Source organism: Schistocerca nitens, chromosome 2, assembly GCF_023898315.1.
Source record: "Schistocerca nitens isolate TAMUIC-IGC-003100 chromosome 2, iqSchNite1.1, whole genome shotgun sequence".
Classification (NCBI taxonomy): Eukaryota; Metazoa; Arthropoda; class Insecta; order Orthoptera; family Acrididae; genus Schistocerca; species Schistocerca nitens.
The window spans coordinates 118414210-118441757 of NC_064615.1; the positions used below are offsets into that span (position 1 = coordinate 118414210).

Here is a 27548-nt window from a genome sequence, read left to right on the forward strand (position 1 = left end):
CTTTCCTACCTGTGAGAAGAGATGGTTGCTAATAGGAACTTTTATGAATTGTGAATCACATGCAGTATTCTCTTCACCATAAGAATAATATGAATATAAGCATTTTACCATGTATTCTTTCGTGTTTGCTGCCTAATAAACTACGAAACTAGAGTGAGACAACAGCAAACGCAGAAGAATATACATATCATGTCATGTTTATATTCGTATTATTCTGATGCCTAATAGTGATACAGTCAGAAGTGAAGCACGGCAATTGACTAGATTTTCAAATCTATGATGACTCTAATTTCAGTGCAGAATGTAATGTGCTAAAGAGGTGTCTGCAAAGATTTTCAAACAGAGAAAAATTTTCGCTAAACTCTCGTTCAGAACATCTTCTATCATGCGCAGTCTATTATTTGGTTCTTGTTGATCATTATCAAGGAAAGCAGCAGTGTAAGTAACAACAAATAGCAGTCTCTTGCCATTGTTTCGCTAATGAGACGATTCCTCTCTCTCTCTCTCTCTCTCTCTCTCTCTCTCTCTCTTTTTAATTGTAAGTGGCGGTAGTGTGAACGGCACTTATCAGATCAAAGAAAAATAAGCAATCAATTCAAACCAGACGAAGCACGCGAAAAAGGAATGGTACCTGTATAAATATGGATGAAGCGCCTGACACATAGCAATGGCTACCTGGTAAAGCTTACCTGCCAAGCTTACGATTCAAAACAAACTACTGTAAATGTATCGTCATTTATTCAACCTAATTGTGTCTCATATTACAATGGACCAACTTTGTTTCGATTTGGAGGTGCGGCCTAAAACTTTTCTTTCTCCTTGAGTTTCGAGTCTCATTTTTCAGGTGCGGCTTAGATTCGAGTGCGGCTAAGATTCGAGTAAATACGGATACATCACATTTCATGTTTGTGCTATTTTTTATTACAGAGATATGAGGCCATCTTTGGTTTTTTAAATGGAACCCTATGTTAAACTTTAGCATAACATGATGGGCTTAAAAAAGGCTGTTTCAAATATGTATATATCATAATATTTAGGCAAATAGTTTTTGAGAAACAGATATGTTCTCATATCATGTTCATCTTTCGAAATGGCATTGTCTAATACGACCTTTCCTGTTGTCCACTGAGGAAGAAGGCGTTGTTTTCCTGCTTCTCGATAACTCACAAGGTGACACACGAGGTAGCTGGAGAGAAGGGTATAAATGTGCTGCTGGGGTATTGAGACATTGCATTTCTGTCACAGTTTCTTGGAGCAGACATGTACACCAACGAAGAAAAGTTAGATATGCTTCTAGTGTGTGGTGAAAGCAGAAGAAATACTGTTAAAGCAAGAAAGCAATATGGAAAGCTGTATCCTGATTGTGAGCGTACTACACGCCAGCTTCTTGCACCTATTTTCAAGAAACTACTTGAATCGGGATCATGGAATGCCATACAGAGGACAAGGCAGAAAACTGCAACTGGCAAGGTATATGAAGAGGGTGTTCTGGCGTTGGCGCATAACGAACCTACTGTTTCATCGTGACATATCGCCTTGGAATGTGGTATAAGTCAGAGAAGTGTTCTGTGCACATTGCACCGGCATAGATTTCACCCATTTCACCTTTCATTACATCAAGCACTCTCCGGTGTAGATTTCGAACAGCGCCAGGAATTTTGCTGGTGTGCTCTGCAGCACCTACAAGTTGATACAGCCTTTTTTCAACGGGTGCTTTTTACTGATGAAGTGACTTTCACCAACCACGGTAATGTGAATTTGCATAATATGCATTACTGGTCAACAGAGAACCCTCATTGGCTTCGACAGGTACAGCATCACCAACCGTGGAGTGTTAATGTGTGGTGTGGCATTGTTGGAAATGTCATTGTGGGGCCGTACATCATTCCGGGTATACTAAATGGCAATAACTATGCACAGTTCCTGTGAAATGTTCTGCCCATTTTGCTGGAAGAGGTACCACTAACTACGCGTCAGAGCATGTGGTTCCAACATGACGCCTGTCCTGCTCACTCTTCCCATGTGTCACAGAGCTGTTACATGAAAAGTTCCCGGATTGTTGGATAGGACGACGTGCTGAAGTGAAGTGGCCAGCCCGGTCTCCTGATTTGACCCCTCTTGATTTTTTCTGTGGGGAGCAATCAAACATAAAGTGTATGCTCAAATACCAACTACGCCAGATGATATGGAGCAATATATCATCGAAGCGTGCGCTGATATTTCATGTGACACCTTTGCAGTCATTCACAAATCATTCGAATGGCGACTACAAATGTGCATTGCAGCAGAGGGGGAAGCATTTTGAGCATATGCTTCAGTAAAGTTTTGTATCATTTACAGTATGTATTTTGCATCTTTGTGTGTATTTACTTTGTATTGTGATCAATAGTAAATATTTTCAAATAAAAAACAAATACGTACAAAATAATTGTGACCAATAAGGGCCTACTCATTTACATTTTTTTTCTGTTACTTAAATTGTATTAACATCTTGTAGTATTTTAATACTGTATGTTATCTACTATTTTGGTATCACAGTTTTCAAATAACTGAATAATATTTGCACAGCATCATCAGTTAATTTTTGCGCAAAATATCGCAGTGTGTATTACTATTGTCGGGTAAATGGGTGTGTTTGTGTAAGGACAGACTTGTGACGTTTACCATGTACTCTACACAACAGGAAAGGTCGCATTGGACAGCGCTGCTTTGAAGGATGAACACGATTATGATATACACATATTTGAAGACGTCTTTTTAAGCCCATTATGTTACGCTAAAATTTAACATAGGATTCCATTTTAAAAAAACAAAAACAAACTTAGCCTCATATCTCTGTAATAAAAAATAGCACAAACATAAAATGTGATGTATTCAAGTAGCCCCTGTCCATGCAATTCACTGACCAAGCGTCATCTTTGTATCTATTACGGTTGGGGAGATACAAGAGGTGTTATGACTTAGCTGCCTCACCCTGTATAAATTAAAGACTGACTTCAATGTGGCATTGATGACTCTGGCTGTCACATATTGCTTGACAATGTAAGTCTTACCATGGTCATCAATGACCAAGAGCCTTGTGGGGGTGGGGAATAGCCTAGCGACAAGTCATGCTGAAAAAGGACCATCCACTGAGAAAGCTTTTCACTGTCTTGAGATGACTATGAACTGGTTACAACCAGAAGAACAACATAATGCATTCCGAGTGCTGTCTTTAAAACATTTGCAACATTTGGTGGCAAAAAATGAGTCTTAAGCTCTGAAACAAAAACAAATTTTGGTCTTCTTTTCTTAAAATGTAGGCCTGATTTAATAGTCATTTGAACTTGCTAGTCAATTGTCTATGTTAATTGTAAGATGTGTAATACATATGTACAGTTTTGCATTTAATTTACTGTTTCTTTGTTTTACTTTTCTATGAGCATTGGTGCAATATGTTTTTATAAATTATCAAATGATTGGTTAATCAAAAAATCAGTTACTCAACCCCCACCCCCTCCACCCAATCAATGCTCTACTGTTAGGTCATGATTGCTTTTTGTTCATTTGCATGTGACAGTTGCTTAAAAAAAAACAAAAATAATCAAGAACCTGAAGCTATCCTGGTCAAACTATTAAACATGTAAGGTATAAAAGTTACTCTTTTTTTATCACTGTAGTTTGTACTTCACCTAACAGATGATTTCAATTTACAGGTATTGTCATCCGTCTCTGGTTACACCGGAAACAAGAGAAGGATGTAGTTTTGACTGTTTGGGGTGTTTACTTCAATGGTTTAATTTACTTGGGACCCAAGCTCTGCTCAGATCCATCTTCATTTTGTATTAACACTATCGTGTTTCATATGCACGGTGGCTATTTTACTGCTCCTGAATGTTTCAAGGAGCAGCCCCAAAAGATTAGAAATTCTAGAATTTTACTCAATCAAAGTGATGTACGCCCCAGCTATACTGTTAGTCTTTTGCTAAGGTAAGTATAAAGTTAAGATGTTGTTGGTTCTTAACTTAATTGACACTGCTTTGCTAGAAATGTACCTTTCCTCTTACTGTTTTTTCTTTTTTTGTTGTTTCTTTTTCTATTTTATTTACTCTTATTTTCTTATGTGTACAGCGGAGCTCTCGCCAATTAATAAGTGTAATACTCAATTGTGTCTTCAGACGGTGTTGAGGCAAGACTTTCCAATGATCTTCCATATAGAATCTGTTATAAGTTAGTGGCGATAGCAAAGATGTCTTCAACCTGAAATTTGATTTCAACATCACAGTGCTTTATTAGGCATGGATGTGTTATGCAAGTGATATGCTCTTGCCATCCTCAAATCTTTAAACAGACTTACCCAGCATATTACACTGGGAGCTATGGTTTAATGCAGTCTTTGAACTATGGTGAATATTTTTCACTTTAACAAATCATTTCCTGAGGGAAAGAAGCAAAAAATGCCGGGAAAAAGGCTGTGGCTGAATGAGGTTTGAAACCCAAACATTTGTATTTATAGTCTGACATTTAATGACTGATACCAAATAAAAAATGACAATTCCATGGACGACTGCCATTGATTTATGACCTACAATGTTACATATGTATCTTAATTAGTTCATGAAGGGCGTTGCAGAACCTGTCCTGATATTACCTCTTTGTATATGTTGCACAATTTCAGTTGTATACAATAAATATCGCCAACGAGTCTGAGTGTTCTATCCTAACTTTTTTCTCTGTGACCGTGACAAGCTGAGCTTCTGTGGATTGACAGTGGCCAACAGCAGTCTCACTTGATGGCAACTTGGTCCCACCATACTTTTATTTATTTATTTGTCTCTTTACATTCATTTTTCCGTGTATTAGTCACACAATGACTTTTGCAAATGTCGTATTGTTTACAAAGGTGTAGTAGATACTCTTATCATATTTGCTTACAAAGGTTAAATGTATTTAATGTACAAAGGTTAGTACACAACAGATACAATTTAGATTTCTTTAATGAATACAGATATTTATAAGAAAAGATTTTAACATTGTTTTAAATGGGTCCCCAGTGTTTGTTCTTCTGGCAGTTTGTAATACCAGATTGAGCCGCTGAAATATGGATCGTCATCTGTTAATTAGTTTTGTTCTTTGTCTGTAATAATTGTGCTTATTCCTTGTGTTTTGGTTATGTACACCTTAACATTTGAGTGTGTCACTCTGATGGCTTACAATAATCTGATAAGTCTATACAAAGGGTGTCCCAGGTGGAGTGATCAGTATTCAGGGATATGACAGGAGCCATCCTTTGAGGCACAAACCTTCGTATAGATATGTGCCCCATTCTCAATGGTTTCAGAGATAGAACCCATACAATGTACATTGTTATTTATTTTCTGTGTTATTCTATACATTCCGAGGATTACACATTTACAAGAGCTATTACGCATTACAACATGTATTTTACAAAATATCAGTTGAGAAATATGTACTATGGTGTCTTCCAAAGTGTGAAGTCCCAGGTTAAAGTATACAGGGTGGTCCATTGATTGTGACCAGGCCAAATATCTCATGAAATAAGCATCAAACAAAAAAACTACAAACAATGAAACTTGTCTAGCTTGAAGGGGGGGTACCAGATGGCGCTATGGTTGGCCTGGTAGATGGCGCTACCATAGGTCAAACGGATATCAACTGCATTTTTAAAATGGGAACCCCCATTTTTTATTACATATTCGTGTAGTACGTAAAGAAATATGAATGTTTTAGTTGGACCACTTTTTTTGCTTTGTGATAGATGACGCTGTAATATTCAGAAACATACGGCTCACAATTTTGGACGAAAAGTAGGTAACAGGTAGGTTTTTTAAAATTAAAATATAGAACGTAGGTACATTTGAACATTTTATTTCGGTTGTTCCAATGTGATACATGTACCTTTGTGAACTTATCATTTCTGAGAACCCATGCTGTTACATGGTGATTACCTGTAAATACTCAATGCTCAAAATGATGCCCGTCAACCTCAATGCATTTGGCAATACATGTAATGACATTCCTCTCAAGAGCGAGTAGTTCACCCTCTGTAATGTTCGCACATGTATTGACAGTGCGCTGACGCATGTTGTCAGGCATTGTCGGTGGATCACGAAAGCAAATATCCTTCAACTTTCCCCACAGAAAGAAATCTGGGGACGTCAGATGCGGTGAACTTGTGGGCCATGGTATGGTGCTTTGGCGACCAATCCACCTGTCATGAAATATGCTATTCAATACTGCTTCAACCGGCACACGAGCTATGTGCCGGACATCTATCATGTTGGAAGTAAATCGCCATTCTGTCATGCAGTGAAACATCTTGTAGTAACATCGGTAGAACATTACGTAGGAAATCGGCATACATTGCACCATTTAGATTGTCATCGATAAAATGGGGGCCAATTATCCTTCCCCCCCCCCCCCCCCCCCCCCCCCCCATAATGCTGCACCATACATTAACCCACCAAGGTCGCTGATGTTCCACTTCTCACAGCCATTGTGGATTTTCCATTGCCCAATGGTACATATTATGCTGGTTTACATTGCCACTGTTGGTGAATGACGCTTCATCGCTAAATAGAATGCGTGCAAAATATCTGTCATTGTCCCATAATTTCTCTTGTGCCCAGTGGCAGAAATGTATAGGTGCAATCGATGTTGATGTAGCATTCTCAACACCGACATTTTTGAGATTCCCGATTCTCATGCAATTTGTCGGCTACTGATGTGTGGATTAGCCATGACAGCAGCTAAAACACCTACTTGGGCATCATCATTTGTTGCAGGTTATGGATGATGTTTCACATGTGGCTGAACACTTCCTGTTTCCTTAAATAACGTAACTATCCGGTGAACAGTCCGGACACTTGGATGATGTCGTCCAGGATACTGAATAGCATACATAGCACACGCCTGTTGGGCATTTTGATCACAATAGCCATACATCAACATGATATCGACCTTTTCCGCAATTGTTAAACGGTCCATTTTATCACGGGTAATGTATCATGAAGCAAATACCGTACGCACTGGCGGAAAGTTGCATGATACCACATACTTATACATTTGTGACTATTGCAGCACCATCTATCACAAAGCGAAAAAAGTGGTCCAACTAAAACATTCATATTTCTTTATTTACTACACAAAATGTAATAAAAAATGGGGGTTCCTATTTTAAAAAATGCAGTTGATATCGGTTTGACCTATGGCAGCACCATCTAGCAGGCCAACCATAGCACCATCTGGTTTCCCCCTTCAAGCTAGACGAGTTTTGTTCTTTGTAGTTTTTTCGTTTGATGCTTATTTCGTGAGATATCTGGCCCAGTCACTATCAATGGACCACCCTGTATACCCCATGACAGCAACTCAAGCTGAGGGCAGTCGCTGTCAGATGAAGCCACGAATGAGAGTCGTTGGAGAAGGCATGCCCTCAAGAGGTTCCTAACACCGAAGTCTACTTATGTCAGAGTGCAGCACCATACAACCCAGTCTGTGACAGCAGACTATGATAACAGCTTCATCATAGCTCAGACCCAGGCATTGAGCTAGTATCATTAGTCAAAACTGTGTACCAGAGTTATAATTAATGGAATATGAATTTGATTATAATGCAATATTGTTGAAGTGATAAACAGCTACCGTGTACTGTGACAGTACCACAGTTGGATAGACAAAAAATCCACTCACCAAGTGATGGCAGGACAAATCGCATAAAAGTTAATGAAATGTGCAAGCTGACTGAGCCAGTGGCTCCTCCTCCTGGCAGAAGGGTTGAAGGGGAAGGAAAAGTGGTGAAGGAAAATGGTTGGTGATGTTTAGGAAATGGGAATAATTACAGAAAAGTCACCCAGAACCATGGGTCAGGGGAAACTTAATGCTCTGTGTCACTTGCCTGAGTGTCCACCTAGATGGGCTGTGTTCTTTCCAAAGCTGACTGGGATGCTTTCACCATTGCCTCACCCTTCACACCCTGCCACATGGAGGTATCGATGCAGTTGTCAAGAGCACAACTGCAGCCATTCTATTGGCAGCTGACCCAGTGATCCCCTCTTCTTTTGGGATCCCCTCATTGGAAAACAGTACCTTGTTGGATCCTTGAAATTACCATGGCCATTAGAGATCGCAGGCGCACTCTCCAATGCCATAAACAACTTCCGTTGATGCAGCATCTCGCTACCTTTAAACAGCTATATGTCCAGATCTACCACCTCATAAATCGACAGAAAGAAGAAGCTGAGTGAGGTACATTGCTACTATTGGATCACATGTCCCTCCTTTGCAGGTTTGCGTGAAGTTTAGACACCTCTACGGACATCAGTACCCCACAGATGTATGTGTTTTCTCTGTGAATGGTGATGTTTGCACTGTTCCAGACACTATTGCGAGCCTTCTACTTTTCATTATGCTCGAGCCTCTGTGTCTGAGAATTATCAGCTTGCATTTCATGCCCTCAAACAGTGGGTAGAGTGACTTCCTTTACCATTTACTACACATCACCTGGAACCTCATAATGTTCCGTTCAGTACAGGGGAATTCCTCAGTGCCCTAGCCCTTTGTCCTGACGCAATGCCAGAACCAGACCACATCTACAGCCAAATGCTCATCCACTTATCAGTGGATTGCTAACATCACATCCTTGCCATTTTCAACCACATCTGGAGTTAGGGCGAGTTCCTGTCTCAGTGATTAGAAACCATGATTGTCCCAGTATTGAAACTGGGTAAACACCCCCTTGAGATGGACAGCTGTGTTTGTACCTTGAGCTGGGTCTTTTGGCTCCATCCCTGGGAGGTTTTGGGCAAGGCAGTTCTACTGCTGACAATTTGGCCTGCCTGCAGTCCACTATTTAGCCAGCTGTTGCCTGGCGTCAACATCCTGTCACAGTCAAAAAAACTCTTTGACTTACACAGGGCATATAATACCAATGGTATCACCACATCCTAGCTACCTCCCATGAGTGGAGTCTTCAGGGTCAACGCCCAGTTTTTATTCTGAACTTCTTTTCTCTCCATACTTTCCAGGTTCAAGTTGCTGTTTTCTACATTACACTTTATATACAAGAGGATGGGGTCCCACAGGGCTCTGTATTGAGTGTGCCCCTTTTTCTAGTGTCTGTCAATGGCCTAGCTGCAGCTGTGGGATCTACAGTATCAGCCTTCCTGTATGCTGATGAGTTTTGTGTCTTTTATTGCTCCTCAACTATGGGTGTTGCTGAATTCCGACTGCAGGATGCCATACAAAAGGGACAGTCTTGTACTTTCACCCATGGTTTCTGGTTTGCCACCACCAATACATTTGTCATGCAATTCTACCACCATTGTACTGTCCATCCCCAACCAGAACTCTAACTCGAGGACCAAATGCACAATGTAGTGGAGTCTTATCATTTTTTTGAATTGGTCTTTGATGCCCAGTTGATGTGGCTGTACCATCTTCGCCAGCTTAAGCACATCAGCTGGTCACATCTTAATACTCTTCATTGTCGTAATTACACCAGATGGCGTGCAGACCGCTCTGCATTGTTGCGGCTGTACAAAGCTCTGATCCTGTCATGTCTTGATTAAGTGGGTCAGCAGCACCTTCACCATTGTGGATGCTGGATCCGATACTTGATTGTGGGGTCAGACTTGTGACAGTGCATTTCAGACCAGCTCTGTGAACAGCCTATTCATTGAGGCTAGTGTCCCTCCCCTAGAGATCAGGCACCAACAACTGCTACTCAGCTGTGCAGTACACATTCACTGCTCCCCTGGGCATCTGAACTACTGTGTCCTTTTTCCTAGTAGGGAGATCTACCTCCCACAAAAGAGACCAAGGTCTGGAGTCAGGATTGCAGTTCACATACAGTGTCTCTACTCTAAACTCCATCCTTCCCCAGTGTTGTCTCTTGTCAGTGAGAAATTGCATGTGCCCTCATGAGGGTACCCTGTCCTCGGATCTCCCTCAACCTCTCCTTTGAATCAAATGACTCAATAGACCCTATGATTTTTCACTGCCTGTTTCTGTACATCCTTGAAGCGTTTCCAGGCTCAGACAAAGTACACACTGATGCTCTACAGTCAATGTATAAATCAGTTTTGCCTACAGTCTTGCAAGATGCAGTGAGCTATCCTTCCTGCTGAATCGATGCAGTGTATTCACTGAAGAACTGGTGACCATTGCTCGAGCCCTCAGCCACCTTCGTTCTTGCACTGTCAAGTAGTTCTTAATCGGCAGTGATTCCTTGAGTGTAATCTGCAGGCTTTTGACCAGTGGTGTCCTTGACACCCATAGGTTGTAACTATCCAGGATCTCCTGTATGACCTCCACCATGATGAACAGTTGGCCGTCTTAGTATGGATCCCTGGTAACATTGGGATCCCAGGGAATGAACGTGCTAACCAGTTGGGCAGGTTGGCTACCAGGTTGCCGACTTTGGAGACAGGGGTACTGGAACTGGACCTTCTGTTGACTTTACGTGAAAAATTGTTGGAGGCTTGGAATTCAGATTGGTGTACAGTGATTTCTATGAATAAACAGTGAAACATGGCCATGTGGCAGTCTTCCTTTCGTGCTTCTCACAGGGAATCTACTGCCCTCTGTCCTCTGTCAGCTTTACATTGGCCACACTTGGCTGACGCATGATCACATCCTCCAACTTGAGGATCTACCCTACTGTCAATGTGGTGCCCATCTCACAGTGGCCCACAAGCTGCTGGACTGTTTTATTTTGGCCACCTTATGTTGAAACTTTAAATTTGTTGACATGCTACTTCTGGTGATAGCAGATAATGCAAAAGCAGAAAATTTGGTTTTATGTTTTACCTGTGAAAGTGGTTTTTACTCTTCTCTGTGATGTAGGGCACATTAGCCTCATCGGCTGATTGAGAGATTGGAAGGGTGCCCTGTCACCTGCTCCGACCTGAGGGGCCCATGGCTGCCCTTGCTTGGTGGTCTGGCCTGGCTCCTGACCTTCCCATCTATTTAATTACTTTCATTCCTTTACATCTGTAATTATTTGACAGACTCATCATCATTGTCCTCTTTCCTGAGATTTTTATCTTGTTCATGTAGCTAGTTTTCTTGCGGTTATGGAGCATGTGGAAGCACTGGTTGGATGCAGTGTGTGTGTCTCCAGTCACGTAACAGGCCCTGGTGCCTCCAGCTGCTTTCTGAGCAGGGCAACTCTCCTATTTTCACCCTTTTATGCCTCCCTCACTTCTACCTGTTGGTTTTCTTGAGCCACGGATACAACTGAATCCATTAGGATTTGTCTTTGGTGTACTTCCTCTCTGGGGACTATTCCTGGAATGGATCAAGGGACTAATGATCTCATAGTTGGGTCCCTTTGACCCCAGAAATCAATCAGTCAATCAATCAGTCAATCAATCAGTCCGTCCATCCATCCATCCATCCATCCATCCATCCATCCATCCACCCATCCATCAATATTTTGTCGCACCAGTATTCAGTTAAAGTGAATATAAATTGCGTGTCCCCATAGCTATATCCCATAACTTACAAATGGACAAACATCCCATAGTTTACTGTTTTCTGCATTAAGTTACAAACAGTTTAGGGTGTTGGCTGAGCAAGACCATTGCACTTCTGATTTTCCTGTATACAAGGTTAACGTGGTTTCCCCATTGAAGACTGCTCTCCAAGTGCAGACCGAGGAATTTAGTTTTCATTGTATACGCATAAAATTCCACAAATATTTCTTAAACATCTGTGGTATGCGTTGCCTGCTTTGAACTACAGTACCTGTGATCTTGTGGTACTGCTTTTTAGGCTCTGATTACTAAAATATTTAGTCAACTCTGATGTCTCATGTGTTGAAAAAAGTTATTTCTTCTTCATTGTCCCTATGAAACAGCAGAGAGATATCATCAATGTAAGTAATTATATGGGATTTATAAGGCTGTGCAGTGTCATTTGCTTATACAAGAAAAAGAAATGCCGTGCTTATATTTAGAAATGTTGGGGAAATAACAACAACAATAATGCTGCACAGTTCCGTACTGAATACCGTCTCACGTTGCATTTGAAAGTGCAGTATTCAGCTCACTTCACAGAATTTTAACTTCCTTGTTGCTTAAGGTGAATGCACTCCTATGAATAAAATGATGCCTTGTTCCTATTATTTGTATATCTCAACAAAAGTGCAGTAAACAGAATGATTCACATTTAGTTGCCCTATTCAATACAAAAGGGCACTGAAATGGAGCTAAATCACTCACGTGAATCCAATAACTAACTACATTAAAATAATATAAACTGCTTAAGTACTTATCAATTCCTGTAGTACGCCATACTTATGCAGAGGCGTATTCCTTACTAATGAGATGAGATTTATTGTGGCAGTGCAGTAGACACCGTTCACTCAAAAATATGAAACACAAACACAAAAAGACACAAGGTATGGGAAAGGGTAGATGCCATTTAGTTCAGTCACTTTCTTTCTCTGGACTGTCATGCATCTTTGGAAGAGTCACTGGATTTGCCCAAGGATATAATTATATTTTCTGTATTAGTTCCTACACACACTTATTTTTTCCATGCTTCTTTGACAACCATTTCCGTGTGGTGTAGAACATTACTCGACTTCTTTGGCATTATTTGTACCATTCCTTCTTCAAACAGTTCATGAATTTCTGTCACAGTGAAGCTTTTGTTATTTGTTGTCAAGTAATGTTTGATCTGCAGTCAGATCATTTTGATGGAATTGATGTGGCAGTGGTATAGGGGACACTTGAGAACTTTGTGACCGTGTTCTTCAGCCACCTCGTTGACAACATACTGTTGAAACTGTGGCTTTTTTACTAGTTACAGGTGCTCTTCCTACTTAAATCAACCTGAACTGCACATTGTGGCATTTGAACCATTCAACAACGTTGGCTGTTTGAACCATTCAACAAAGCTGGCTGTTTTTCGTTGCCATCGTTGGAGCTTTATCTTTAAAAACTGAATGGTATGGACCTTGTCGATTACAATGACGTATAGCTGATTTATGTATTACGATAGTTGCCCTTTGAACCACTTCAAAAATCTATTATGATTAATCTCCTGATGGTAATCGCTTATTTTCCTTGATCTATAAACAGGGAGACAGTTCGGTACGAAACCATATGAATTTCCAGCCTGCAAGAAAATAACTCTTGCCACTTTCCTTTGGGAACAGCTGAACTTCCATATATACTATCACCTGTCCAGTATTTGTGATGGAATGACTGGCATTTATCTACATTTCATTGGATCACACAATGTTTTCAAACTTCATGGTTTTCAAACAACGTGGTTCGCAGAAGAGCTTCTGTAAAGTTTGGAAGGTAGGAGACGAGATACTGGCAGAAGTAAAGCTGTGAGTACCGGGCGTGAGTCGTGCTTCGGTAGCTCAGATGGTAGAGCACTTGCCCGCGAAAGGCAAAGGTCCCGAGTTCGAGTCTCGGTCGGGCACACAGTTTTACTCTGCCAGGAAGTTTCATATCAGCGCACACTCCGCTGCAGAGTGAAAATCTCATTCTGGAAACATCCCCCAGGCTGTGGCTAAGCCATGTCTCCGCTATATCCTTTCTTTCAGGAGTGCTAGTTCTGCTAGGTTCACAGAAGAGCTTCTGTAAAGTTTGGAAGGTAGGAGACAAGATACTGGCAGAAGTAAAGCTGTGAGTACCGGGCATGAGTCGTGCTGTGGTAGCTCAGATGGTAGAGCACTTGCCCGCGAAAGGCAATGGTCCCGAGTTCGAGTCTCGGTCGGCCACACAGTTTTAATCTGCCAGGAAGTTTCATCATGTTAATAATGTTTCTAAAAAGTTGACAATGCCATGAAACAATGTTGCCTCTCTCCATTATAATTTTGGGTCCAACAACTGTTAACATAGAAGTCTTGGTGCCTCTGATTAATTCTGCCTCACAAAGAGTAACACACAGTTTTTTATTTTTTTTTATAGTTACATGTTCTATTCACTCTTAATATTGTTTCTTACTCTTTGTTCTGGCCACCTCTTTTTATCAGGTGTCCATAGCTGAGATGAACCAGCCCCTTCATGTTCTGCATAGTGTTTTTCTTTTCAAACTTCGACAACAGAGTTTGTATATATCTCCAGAGTTTCTGCAGTTCTTTTGGCTACCTTCATTAGGGGCAGTAGCGTTTCACCTCCTTCTCGTGCTGTTGTCATGCTGAGCACACAGTCTCACATATCTGATCATGCAAAACGTGACCAGATCACTGAACTTTCCATTATCAACTACATTTCTGTGCACACTTCTGCTCCAGGCTTCAGACATTCTATAGCACAAAATAAACAAGCCACACAGAGAGGAAAAAAGGCACTCAACAGAATGGGTCACAGCTGTTAGGTTACCAACCACAATCATCATTTACAACTGGTTATAGTAGCAAACAGGTTCTGTGGTTGGCTGCTGGTATGATAGCAGCCTTGTAAACAGCTAGACGTCAGTCACTTTGTTATTCTGATCCAACTATAGTCATGATGTTGGTGGTACTAGTAGTAGTAGTAGTAGTAGTAGTAGTAGTAGTATAGCTACCCAGGTTGTACTAATTACTATCTTACACCAGAAATCGATTATCTGAGTTGTAAATCATGTACTTCAGTGGGATGATCCACTGATACAATGTGTGTGTGTGTGTGTGTGTGTGTGTGTGTGTGTGTGTGTCACACCGCAGACAGTAAGGCAGCTCAAATATGCAGCTCATACTTGAAGTAACAGGCACCCATGTAAACATATGTACACTTTGTGAAGCTGTATCAGTGAATTTTTGAAGATTTTATTTTCTAATTACTGCTTGGAATAATGGTTTCCTCCAGAATGCAGGTCAGAATATTTTTCTTTGTTTGAATAAATTTATAGTTGTTGTTGTGGTCTTCAGTCCAAAGACTGGTTTGATGCAGCTTTCCATGCTACTCTATCCTGTGCAAGCCTCTACATCTCCAATTAACTGCTGCAACCTACTTCCTTCTGAATCTGCTTAGTGTATTCATCTCTTGGTGTCCCTCTATGATTTTTACCCTCCATGCTTCCTCCAGGACTAAATTGATGATCCCTTGACGCCACAGAACATGCCCTACCAACTGATCCCTTCTTCTAGTCAAGTTGTGCCACAAGTTCCTCTCCTCCCCAATTCTGTTCAGTACCTCCTCACTAGTTACGTGATCTACCCATCTAATCTTCAGCATTCTTCTGTAGCACCCAATTTCAAAAGCTGCTGTGTCCTTCTTGTCTAAACTGTTTTATCACCCAAGTTTCACATTCATACATGGCTACACTCCATACAAATACTTTCAGAAACGACTTCCTGACACTTAGATCTATACTCGATGTTAACAAATTTCTCTTCTTCAGGAATGCTTTCCTTGCCATTGCCAGTCTACATTTTATATCCTCTCTACTTTGACCATCCTCAGTTATTTTGCTGCCCTTAGCAAAATTCATCTACTGCTTTAAGTGTCTCATTTCCTAATCTAATTCCCTCAGCTTCACCTGACTTAATTTGACTACATTCCATTATCTCATCTTGCTTTTGTTGATTTTCATCTTATATCTTCCTTTCAAGAAACTGTCCATTCTCTTCAACAGTTCTTCCAAGTCCTTGCTGTTTCTGACAGAATTACAATGTCATCAGCAAACTTCAAGGTTTTTATTTCTTCTCTCTGGATTTTAATTCCTGCTCCAAAAAAAATTTTTTTTGTTTCCTTTACTGCTTGTTCAGTGTACAGATTGAATAACATTGGGGATGGGCTACAACACTGTCTCACTCCCTTCTCAACCATTGCTTCCCTTTTGTGCCTCTCGACTGTTATAACTGCCTTCTGCTTTCTATACAAATTGTAAATAGCCTTTCACTCCCTGTATTTTACCCCTGTCCCCTTCAGAATTTGAAAGAGAGTATTCCAGTCAACATTGTCAAAAGCTTTCTCTAAGTCTACAAATTCTATAAATGTAGGTTTGCCTTTCCTTAATCTAGCTTCTAAGATACGTCGTAAGGTCAGTATTGCCTCGCGTGTTCCTACATTTCTTCGGAATCCAAACTGATCTTCCCCCAAGGTTGGCTTCTACCACTTTTTCCATTCATCTCCAAAGAATTCGTTTTAGTATTTTGCAGCCATGACTTATTAAACTGATAGTGTGGTAAATCTCACACCTGTCAGCACTTGCTTTCTTTGGGCTTGGAATTACTATATTATTTCAGGAAGTCTAAGGGTATTTCTCCTGTCTCTTACATCTTGCCCACCAGATGGAATATCTGGACTGGTTTACCATTTCGAGCTCTTGATATTCATACATGTGGTTCCCTTTTCTCCAAAGGTCTCTTTAATTTTTATGTAGGCAAAATCTGTCTTGCCCCTAGTGATTCATGCTTCTACATCCTTGCATTTGTTCTCTAGCCATTCCCGCTTAGCTGTTTTGCACTTCCTGCTGATCTCATTTTTGAGACGTTTGTATTCTTTTTCGCCAACTTCATTTACTGTGTTTTTATATTTTCTCCTTACATCAGTTAGATTCAATACCTCGTGTTACCCAAGGTTTTCTACTAGCCATCGTCTTTTTACCTACTTGATCCTCTACTGCCTTCACTATTTCATCTCTCAAAGCTATCCATTCTTCTTCTACTGTATTCCTTTCCTATCTTGTCAATTGTTCCCTAATGCTCCCCCTGAAACTCTCAACAGCCTCCGGTTCTTTCAGTTTATCCAGATCCCATCACCTTAAATTCCTATCTTTCTGCAGTTTCTTCAGTTTTAACCTACAGTTGATAATCAATGGATTGTGGTCAGAGTCCACATCTGCCCTGGAAATGTCTTACAATTTAAAACGTGGTTCCTAAAACTCTTTCCTACCATTATATAATCATTCTGAAACCTTCCGGTATGTGCAGGTCTCTTCCATGTACACAACCTTCTTTCATGATTCTTAAACAAAGTGTCAGCAATTAAGTTATGCTCTGTGCCAAACTCTACCAGGCAGCTTCCTCTTTCATTCCTTACACCCAGTCCATATTTACCTCCCACTTTTCATTCTCTTCCTTCTCCTACTGTTGAATTCCAGTCCCCCATCACGATTAAATGTTTGTATCCCTTAACTATTTGAATAATTTCTTTTATTTCATCCTACATTTCTTCAATTTCTTCGTCATCTGTGGAGCTAGTTGGCATATAAACTTGTACTACTGTGGTAGGCGTGGGCTTTGTGTCAATCTTGGCTACAATAATGGGTTCACTATGCTGTTCGTAGTAGCTTATTCACAACCCTGTTTATTTAAATTCATTATTAAACCTATTCTTGCATTACCCCTATTTGATTTTGTATTTAGAATCCTATATTCACCTGAGCAGAAGTGTGTTCCTCCTGCCACCAAACTTCACTAATTCCTACTATATCTAACTTTTAATCTATCCATTTCCCATTTTAAATTTTGTATCCTAACTGCCTGATTAAGGGATCTGTGACATTCCATGCTCCACTCTGTAGAACACCAGTTTCGTTTCTCCTGATAACAATGTTGTCCTGAGTAGTCCCCACCCGGAGATCCGAATGGGGGACTGTTTTATATCTGGAATATTTTACCCAAGAAGATGCCGTCATCATTTAACCATATTAATTGGTAGTACGTTAAGTATTTAGGAAACTTGTTGTGGTCATAAGAAGAATAATGATGGTTCATTTATCAGTCATGAATGTAAAATTAAGATTCCCTTTTGCTCATTGGTTTTTTTTTTTTTTTTTCCAATTGTGCAGGGATTTCCTCTTATCCTTTTACATGTCCATTCTGATAATTTGCCTTTCAGTAAATTTTAATATTACCCTTTCACTCTGTAATACTACATACATGAATTACCCAAATAGAAATTTAATTTCTCAATAAATATTTTAAAATCTTTCACAATTAAATAATGTCAATATGACATCATTTAATAACTTTGTCATACAGCTTGCATGTAACAAATCAGAAGTCTGTTCTTGAATAAGGCATGAAATGAAGTGAACAATTTCAGCATGATACATATTAGTCATTCAACAAATATAATCAAAATGGATAGATAAAAAATCTACTCACCAAGCGGTGGCAGGGGAACACACACAAAAGGGTTTAACTTTTACAAGTTTTCAGAGCCAGGGGCTCTTTCTTGTGGCAGAAGAGTTGAAGGGGAAGAAAGAGGGGTGAATGAAAAGGTCTGGAGAGGTTTAGGGAAAGAGTTATAGTTCAGAAAAGTCACCCAGAACCTCAGGTTAGGGAAGACTTGCTGGCTGGGATGAGAAGGAAAGACTGATTGTTGGAGACTGCCAACTGTTTAAGGCAGTGTTCAGTGTCAAGTTTGCTGTTGGAAAGGTTTTGGAATTGGGGTGCAAAATGATATTTCCAGTTGACATTACATGTAAAGGAAAGTAGGTCCTTCACCAAAGCAGCATGGTTAAATGCAGGTTTAGTGCTGAAAATGAGACACTTGGATAATGCAGATAATTCATCGGGGAGAGTGCTTTGGATGAGAGGTTGAGAACACTACTGGTGTGACTGGTTCTTGTGATTATGCATTATTACTGATCTGGGAGGCAGTGGTGAAGGCTGTGGGATGTTAAGGACATTGGCCAAGCTTGGTTTGTATGAGAGGAGTGGTGGTTGATGTTGTGGGTTGATGTTGTGGCTATTTGGGGAGCTGCAGAGGGACAGGAAGGGAAACACCACTGTTGTAGTTCAGGAGAAGGTGGGATAGCCTTTTGAGGTGAAGTCTGGCATGTTGTTGCAGTCTGAAGTTGGCTTGGTGGGTGATACCATTCAAGGAAACATGAGGGGCAGATAACTCTAGGATTTTGTAGAAAGAGAGAAGTCTGATGCAGTGGATACTGGCAGATGAGGTATATAGGTCCAGTTTAGTTGGGTAAGTGCAAGAAGTTGCTGTATTTGAAACTGTAAAAGAGGCTGGTGTAGAGTAGGATTACACCCAGAAACAGAGACTTTCAGCATTAGAACTTTGGGAGTAACTCTAAGGGACAAGAAGATTTGAAGAATCAGAATGTGGGGCCTTAATTTTTTTAGTGCAAAAGCATGTTTTCGAAAAGCATGGATGTAATATGTGATGGTATTCATCACAGCAAGAGAGGACGGTTTAGAGTATTAGAAATGGTGGGAGTGGCAAAACGAGAGGCAGAGGGTGGAAAAAAGATAGAAAAATGGAAGAAAAACAGGGAGAAAAATCAGAAAAATTCACATGAAGATCATGAGAACAGGCAATGGTTAACAAGAGGCAATGAGTGGGTGAGAAATTCTTGCCACAAGATTGTTCTGTATGATCCAAAAAAATGATTGAGGAAAAAAAAAAAGAAAATGAGCAAGTAAGAAAAGTTGTGAAAGGAGACAAAATTTTAAAAACTAGCCAGACGGAAAGAGAAAGTCACAGGAGATAATGTAAACTACTTTGCTTGGCAAATAAAGTAATTTAGGAGATGGCAGTAAAAGTCGATCAGAGCTTTTTGATAGGAGAGGGGAAAAAACGGGGGGAAAAAACACAAAAACCTGAAAGAATTGCTTAGAAACAGGGCAAGTGAAGGGCAGGAAAGAAAATAGCTTCGGTGAAAGATGGTTGGGAGAATACCCTGCAGTGTAGTGAACTGTAGGCAATTTCATGAATAACAGTGGAATTCTTATATGCAAATTCGCGAATAACAATGGGCCCGTCCGTGTGCACAAAAACCAGTACTAGAAAAGATGTAGGGGCAAAGTGTGGATTAATCTGGGAGGCACAGATACGTAAATGGTAGGAATACTAGCACGAAAGGTAGAAAAGGGATGGTAGTTTGAACAAGACAGATGACAATGAAGACTGACGAGAGGGTTACACATGAAGAAATGGTGGCTGTGTGTGATAATATAACAAAAAAATCAGTTATTGATAATATAATGTGCCCAAACTCTTTGTCTTTAAATATGTCTGCTTGTGTCTGTATATGTGTGGATGGATATGTGTGTGTGTGCGACTGTATACCCGTCCTTTTTTCCCCCTAAGGTAAGTCTTTCCGCTCCCGGGATTGGAATGACTCCTTACCCTCTCCCCTAAAACCCACATCCTTTCGTCTTTCCCTCTCCTTCCCTCTTTCCTGATGAGGCAACAGTTTGTTGCGAAAGCTTGAATTTTGTGTGTATGTTTGTGTTTGTTTGTGTGTCTATCGACCTGCCAGCGCTTTCATTTGGTAAGTCACATCATCTTTGTTTTTAGATATATAATGTAAATGGATAGACAAAAGATCTACTCACCAAATGGTGGTGGGGCAGCACACACACACAAAAGGGTTTAACTTTTAAAAGTTTTTGGAGCCAGTGGCTCCTTCTTCTCGCAGACGAGTTGAAGGGGAAGGAAGAGGGGTGAAGGAAAGGGACTGGAGAGGTTTGGGAAAGGGGTACAGTTCAGAAAAGTCACCACAAACCCCTGGGTCAGGGGAGACTCGCTGGATGGGATGAGAAGGAAGTCCTCAACAATCAGTCTTTCCTTCTCATCCTATCCAGTAAATCTCCCCTGACTGGGTGTTCTGGGTGGCTTCTCTGAACTGTACCCCTTTCCCTAAACATCCCCATTCCTTTTCCTTCCTTCACTCCTCCTCCCCCTTCCTCTTTGACTCTTCTACCAGAAGAAGGAGCCACTGGCTCCAAAAGCTTGTAAAGTTAAAGCCTTCTGTTTGTGTGTTCTGCTGTCACCACTTTCTAAGTAGATTTTTTTATCTATCCATTTCCATTATTATCAATAGCTGATTATTTTTGTTGTTATATTAACAACTATAATCAGCGTTTGAAAATATAAGAAATAGTATAGATAAAAAATCTGCTTATCAAGCAGCGGCAGGAAAAGCACACGAAAAGATGTGGTAACACATAAGCATACAGAGTAGCTCCCGGCAGAAGGCTCAATGAGAGAGGAGGAAGGAAAAGGAATGGTGAGATTTAGGAATTGTATAGAGTTATAAAAAAGTTGTCCATAACCATGCATCAAGGAGAACTTATTGGATGATTTTTAAGATCAGGCAACTGTCCATCCAATGCAGATAATGATAACTGTGGGACACACAGATATATCAGTGTAAGATCCAAAGAAGTCCCTCCTGCAGATGAGAGTATCAGAATTTAGTGGTTAAATACCGAAGATTTCGCTACAAAGTGCCAGAGTTCAAGGTGCTCCTGAAAACACTGAAGTTTACATAATTTTAGACCCATTAACCAAAGTTTTAGTAGTGAGATCTTTGAAGAAAATTTACATGAAATCTGGAAGTATAGTGACATGAGAAATGGAAGTGATGTATTTGTTGCAGTAGATAAGACACTCAAATCCATCAAGGTGGTTAGATGGAAGTTGAAACTGCATGCAATATTGTTTGGGCAAGACTCAGTATCAAGTGTGGGCAAAAAATTACAATACAATCCTTTTACTGACCACCAGATTCTCCTCATGATGTAATTGAATACTTTAGAGGAACCCCCAGCTCACTTGTACATAAGTACCCTAATGATACTGTAATCATTGGAGGAGACTTTAATCTTCTAACAATCAGTTGGAATAATTATAGTTTTGGTAGTGGTGGTCATGATGAGACATCCTGTGAAACATTGCTTCACGTCTTCTCTGAAAACTACCTAGAATGGATAGTTCAGAACTCCACACATGAGGTAAACGTATTAGGTCAATGGCAACAAACAGACCTTACCTCTTTGAGGAAGTCCACATCAAATCAGTGACCATGAGCCAGTTACAGCAACAATGAAAACCAAAACACAAAGGGCAATTAAAACAAGCAGAAAGATTTGTATGTTCAGTTAGCTAGACAGAGAACCAATAGTGCCATACCAAAATGAGGAACGTGAAATGTTTAGCTCAGGGCAGGAGCATGTAGAAGAAGTGACTCAAGTTCAAAAGAATAGTTGATCATGCTGTGAGCCTAGTAGGACAATTCGTAATTGGAGAGATCCTCCTTGGTACACAGTCACTGTAAAGAAACCTTTAAAGTAACAGACTACTGCATAACAGGAATAAAACAAAACACAGAGTTATAGATATGGAGATGCTGAATGAACCACATTTCACAGTCAAGAGAACGATGTGTGAAGCTTTCAGTGACTACTGTAGCATAATATTGTCAAATGAACTTCCATAAAACCCAAAGAAATGCTGGTTATATGTAAAGGCTGTTAGTGGCACCAAAGTTAGTGTCCAGTCCCTAGAAGGAGGAGACTGGAATTGAAATTTAAGGTAGCAAAGCAAAAGCTGAAATGCTTAACTCCATTTTTAAATGTTACTTTACAGAGGAAAATGCAGCAGAATTACCCCAACTTAATTCTTGTACCACTGAAAAGATGAGTGGAATAGATATTAGTGTCAGTGGCATTGAGAAACAGCTGAAGTCATTAAAATTGAACGAAGACCCGGTGCCCGATGGAATAACTATCAGTTTCTTTACCCAATTAGCAGCTGAATTATCCCCTCTGTAAACTATAAACTCTTGTAGAGCCCTCGAACAAAAAACTGTGCCCAGTAGTTGGAAGAAAGCAAAGGTCACACCTGTCTACAAGAAGGGTAACAGAAGTGATCCACCAAACTACTGTCCAATAACCTTGACATAGATTTGTTGTAGAATCATAGAACATATTCTGAGCTCAAATACGAGGGCTATCCACAAAGTACATTACGTTTTGGAATTAAAAATAAATAAAGTATTGGAAATTTTGTTTATTATATACAGATGAAAGCCACACTTAAATACTACTTTTCTACATAGTTGCCATTTAAATTAAGGCACTTATTGTAGCAATGGACGAGCTTGGAAATTCCTTCGTCGTAAAATTCGGCCGCCTGCGCCTTCAACCACGTGGTTACCTCTTCTTGAAGCTGTGCGTCATCATCAAAACACTGCATAGCCAACCACTTCTTCATTGCTGGGAATAAGTGGAAGTCGCTCGGTGCCAGGTCGGGACTGTACGGCGGATGAGGAAACAACTCCCACTTAAAAGATTCGAGAACTTCACGAGTGGCATTTGCCGTGTGGGCCCGGGCGTTGTCATGAATCAGCAAGATCTTTGAGCCCAACTTTCCCCTGCGCTTGTTTTGTATTGCTCTTCTGAAGTTGTGCAGAGTTTGGCAATACCTTTGAGAGTTTATTGTAGTGCCTCTTTCCAGGAAATCCACAAAAATCACACCTGTCCCGAAAGACAGTCGCCATCACCTTCCTTGCCGACATTGTCTGCATGCATTTCTTGGGTTTTTGGGGGAATTTGTGTGCCCCCACTGCATTGACTGCAATTTTGTCTCGCAGTTCACATGCTTAACCCATGTTTCGTCACCAGTAACGATGCGATCGAGTAATGAGTCGCCATCTTTTTCGTAAGCGTCCAAAAACGTTAACGCTGCAGCCATTCGCTGATTTTTGTGAATCTCTGTCAAGATTTTTGGTATCCATCTTGCACAAAACTTGTGGTGACCAAGCTTTTCGGTAATGATTTCGTGCAACAAACTTCGTGAAATTTGTGGAAAACTCATAGAGTGTTCCGTTATTGTGAAATTACGGTTTTCACGGACCGCGGCGTCGACTTTTTCGACAAGTTCGGCAGTCACTTTGCTGCGTCTTCCACTTCACTCTTCGTCATGAACGTTAGTTAGGCCATTTTTAAATTTTATGACCCATTGACGCATTCCACCTTCAGTGATTATGTGGTCCCCATACACTTCACAAAGCTACCGATAGATTTCTATCGGTGTACAGTTTTTTGCAGTCAGAAACCTTATTACAGCACGCACTTCACACTTCGCGGCATTTTCAATTAATGCTGACATTTCAAACGGTCACAGTAACTCAACGGAGTACAGCAAGAACCTCTCACTAGCACGGCAGGATGCCAACTGAGCGGCGGAATGCCATGACACCAAGATGGCTGCGCTAGCCCCGCCCCTAACGGACACAAAAGAAAACGTAATGTCCTTTGTGGATAGCCCTCATATAAGGAGGTATATTAAACAGAATGACTACCTTCTTGCCAACTAGCATGGATTTCGAAAACATAGATTATGTGAAACCCAGCTTGCACTTTTCTCACATGACGTCCTGAAAGGCATGGCTCAACAGTCAGGTAGATGCAGTATTTCCAGATTTCCAAAAAGCATTTGACTCAGTACCACTCCTATACTAATCAAAAGTATGATCATATGGCGTATCAGACAACATATGACTGGATTGAGGATTTCTTGGTAGGGAGGATGAAGCATATTATCTTAGATTTAGAGTCGTCATCAGATGTAGAAGTAACTTTGGATGTACTCGAGGGAAGTGTGTTGGGTCCCTTGCTGCTCATATTGTATACTAATGATCTTGCAGACAATATTAATAGTAACTCAAGACGTTTTGCAAAAGATGCTATTATCTACAATGAAATACAGTCTGAACAAAGGTGAACAAATATTCAGTGAGACCTTGATAAGATTTCAAAGTTTTGCGATGATTGGCAGCTTGCATTAACTATTCAAATATGTAGAATTTTGTCCTTCACAAAAAGAAGAAAATGTAGTATCATATAAATATAATATCAGTGAGTCACAGTTGTGATCTGTAAACTTTTACATATACTCTAATGTGAAACTTAGCAGGGACATGAAGTGGGGTGATCACATAGGCTCTATCATGTGTAAAGCAGGTAGCAGACTTCAGTTTATTGTAGAATACTAGAGAAATGCTGTCAGTCTACAAAGGAGGTTGCTAACAAATCATTTGTGCGACCCATCCTTGAACATTACTCAAGTATGTGGAACCCATACCAGACAGAACGGTCTTTATTTGAGTCATCTTGTCTTCTGACTGGTTTGATGTGACCTGCCACAAATTCCTCTCCTGTACCAACCTCTTCATGTCAGAGTAGCACTTGCAACCTACGTCCTCAATTGTTTGCTGGATGTATTCCAATTCTGTCTTCCTCTACAGTTTCTGCACTCTAGTAACATCGAAGTCATTGCCTGTTGCCTTAGGAGATGTCCTATCATCCTTTCCCTTCTTCTTGTCAGTGTTATCCACATATTCCTTCCCTCTCTGATTCTGCGCAGGACCTCCTCATTCCTTACTTTATCAATCCACCTCACTTTCAACATTCATCTGTTGCACCACATCTCAAATGCTTCGATTCCCTTCTGTTCCGGTTTTCCCACAGTCCATGTTTCACTACCATACAATACTGTACTCTAAACGTACATTCTCAGAAATTTTTTCCTCAAGTTACGGCCAATTTTTGATACTAGTAAATGTCTCTTGGCCAGGAATGCCCTTTTTGCAAGTGCTTGTCTGCTTTTGATGTCCTCCTTGCTCTGTCCATCATTGGTTATTTTGCTGCCTAGGTAGCAGAATTCCTTAACTTCATGTACTTGATGACCATCAATCCTAATGTTAAGTTTCCTGCTATTCTCATTTCCGCTACTTCTCATTACTTTCACCTAACTTCTATTTACTCTCAATCTACATTCTGTACACATTAGACTGTTCATTCCATTTCACAGATCATGTAATTCTTCTTCACTTTCACTCAAGATAGCAATGTCATCAGTGAATCATATCATTGATATCCTTTCACCTTGAATTTTAGTTCCACTCTTGAACCTTTCTTTTATTTCCATCATTGCTTCTTCAATACATAGATTGAACAGTAGGTGTGAAAGACTACATACCTGTCTTACATTTTTCTTAATCCGAGCACTTCGTTCTTGTTTGTCCACTCTTATTATTCTCTCTTGGCTCTTGTACATATTATATATCACCTGTCTGTCCCTATAGCTTACCCCTATTTTTCTCAGGATTTCGATCATATTGCACCATTTTACATTGTCGAATACATTTTACAGGTTGACAAAGCTTACGAATGTGTCTTGAATTTTCTTTAGTCTTGTGGTCATTATCAACTGCAAAGTCAGAATTGCCTCTCTGGTGCCTTTACTTTTCCTGAAGCCAAACTGATCATAATCTAACTCATCATCTAATTTCTTTTCCATTCTTCTGTTTATCATTCTTGTCATCAACTTGAATGTGTGAGCTGTTAAACTGATTGTGCAATAATTCTCACACTTGTCAGCTCTTGCAGTCTTCGGAATTGTGTGGATGATATTTTTCCGAAAGTCAGATGGTATGTCACCAGACTCATACATTCTACACACCAATGTGAATAGTCATTTTGTCGCCACTTGCCCCAATGATATTAGAAATTCTGATGGAATGTTATCGATCCCTTCTACCTTATTTGATCTTAAGTCCTTCAAAGCTCTCTTTAATTCTGATTCTTATACTGGATCCCCTATCTCTTCTAAATCCACTTCTATTTCTTCTTCTATCACATCAGACAAATCTTCCCCCTCAGAGAGGCCTTCAATGTACTCTTTCCACCTATCTGCTCTCTCCTCTCAATTTGACAGTGGAATTCCCGTTGCATTCTTAATGTTACCACCCTTGCTTTTAATTTCACCAAAGATTGTTTTGACCGTCCTATATACTCCGTCAGTCCTTCCGACAATCATTTCTTTTTCGATTTTTCCTGCTACCATTTCGTCTTAGCTTCCCTGCACTTCCTATTTAATTCATTACTCAGCGACTTGTATTTTATTCATAAATTTTTCTGAACATTTTTGCACTTCCTTCTTTCATCGATCAACTGAATTATTTCTTCTGTTACCCATGGTTACTTTGCAGCTACCTTCTTTGTAACTATGTTTTTCTTTCCAGCTTCTGTGATGCCTTTTTTAGAGACATCCATTCCTGTTCAACCGTGCTGTATCTATGGCCTTAGAGAACTTCAAGCATATCTCGTCATTCCTTAGTGCTTCTGTATCCTGCCTCTTTGCATATTGATTCTTCCTGCATAATTTCTTAAACTACAACCTACTCTTAATCACTACTAAATTGCGATCTGAGTTTATATGTGCTCCTGGGTAAGCCCTGAAATCCAGTATCTGATTCGGAATCTCTGCCTGACCATGATGTACTCTAAGTGAAATCTTCTCCAAGTATATCACCTCCTCTTGTGATTCTTGAACAGAATATTCGCTATTACTATCTGAAATTTATTACAGAACTCAATTAATCTTTCTGCTCTCTCATTCCTTGTCCCAAGCCCATATTCTCCTGTAGGCTTTCCTTCTACTCCTCCTACAACTGCATTCCAATCCCCCAAGGCCATTAAATTTTCATGTCCTTTTATGTACTGCATACCTTTTCAGTATCCTCGTATACTTTCTCTATCTCTTCATCTTCAGACTTCGACATTGGCATGTATACCCATAATATTGTTGTCAGTATTGCCTTGCTATCGATTCTGATCAGAACAATGCTATCACTGAATTGTTCACAGTAACTTAATCTCTGCCCTACGTTCCTATTCATAATGAATCCTACTTCCATTACCATTATGTCATTTGCTGCTGCTGTTGAAAGTATCCTTTACTCATCCGACCAGAATTACTTGTCATTTCACTTCACTGATCCCTACTATATCTAGGCTGAGCCTTTGCATTACCCTTTTCAGATTTTCTAGCTTCTCTACCATGTTC

At 40.2% G+C, this 27548-nt stretch overlaps 1 protein-coding gene across 2 annotated transcripts in view; it reads left to right on the plus strand.

The window, feature by feature from the left end:
* Positions 1-27548, plus strand: part of LOC126235793 (UV radiation resistance-associated protein) — a 123398-nt gene that overhangs the window by 62720 nt on the left and 33130 nt on the right. For both annotated transcript variants that reach the window (XM_049944606.1, XM_049944607.1), the window contains exon 4: positions 3696-3969. In XM_049944606.1, the coding sequence (XP_049800563.1) occupies positions 3696-3969 (274 nt within the window). The remainder of the gene's footprint in view (positions 1-3695; positions 3970-27548) is intronic.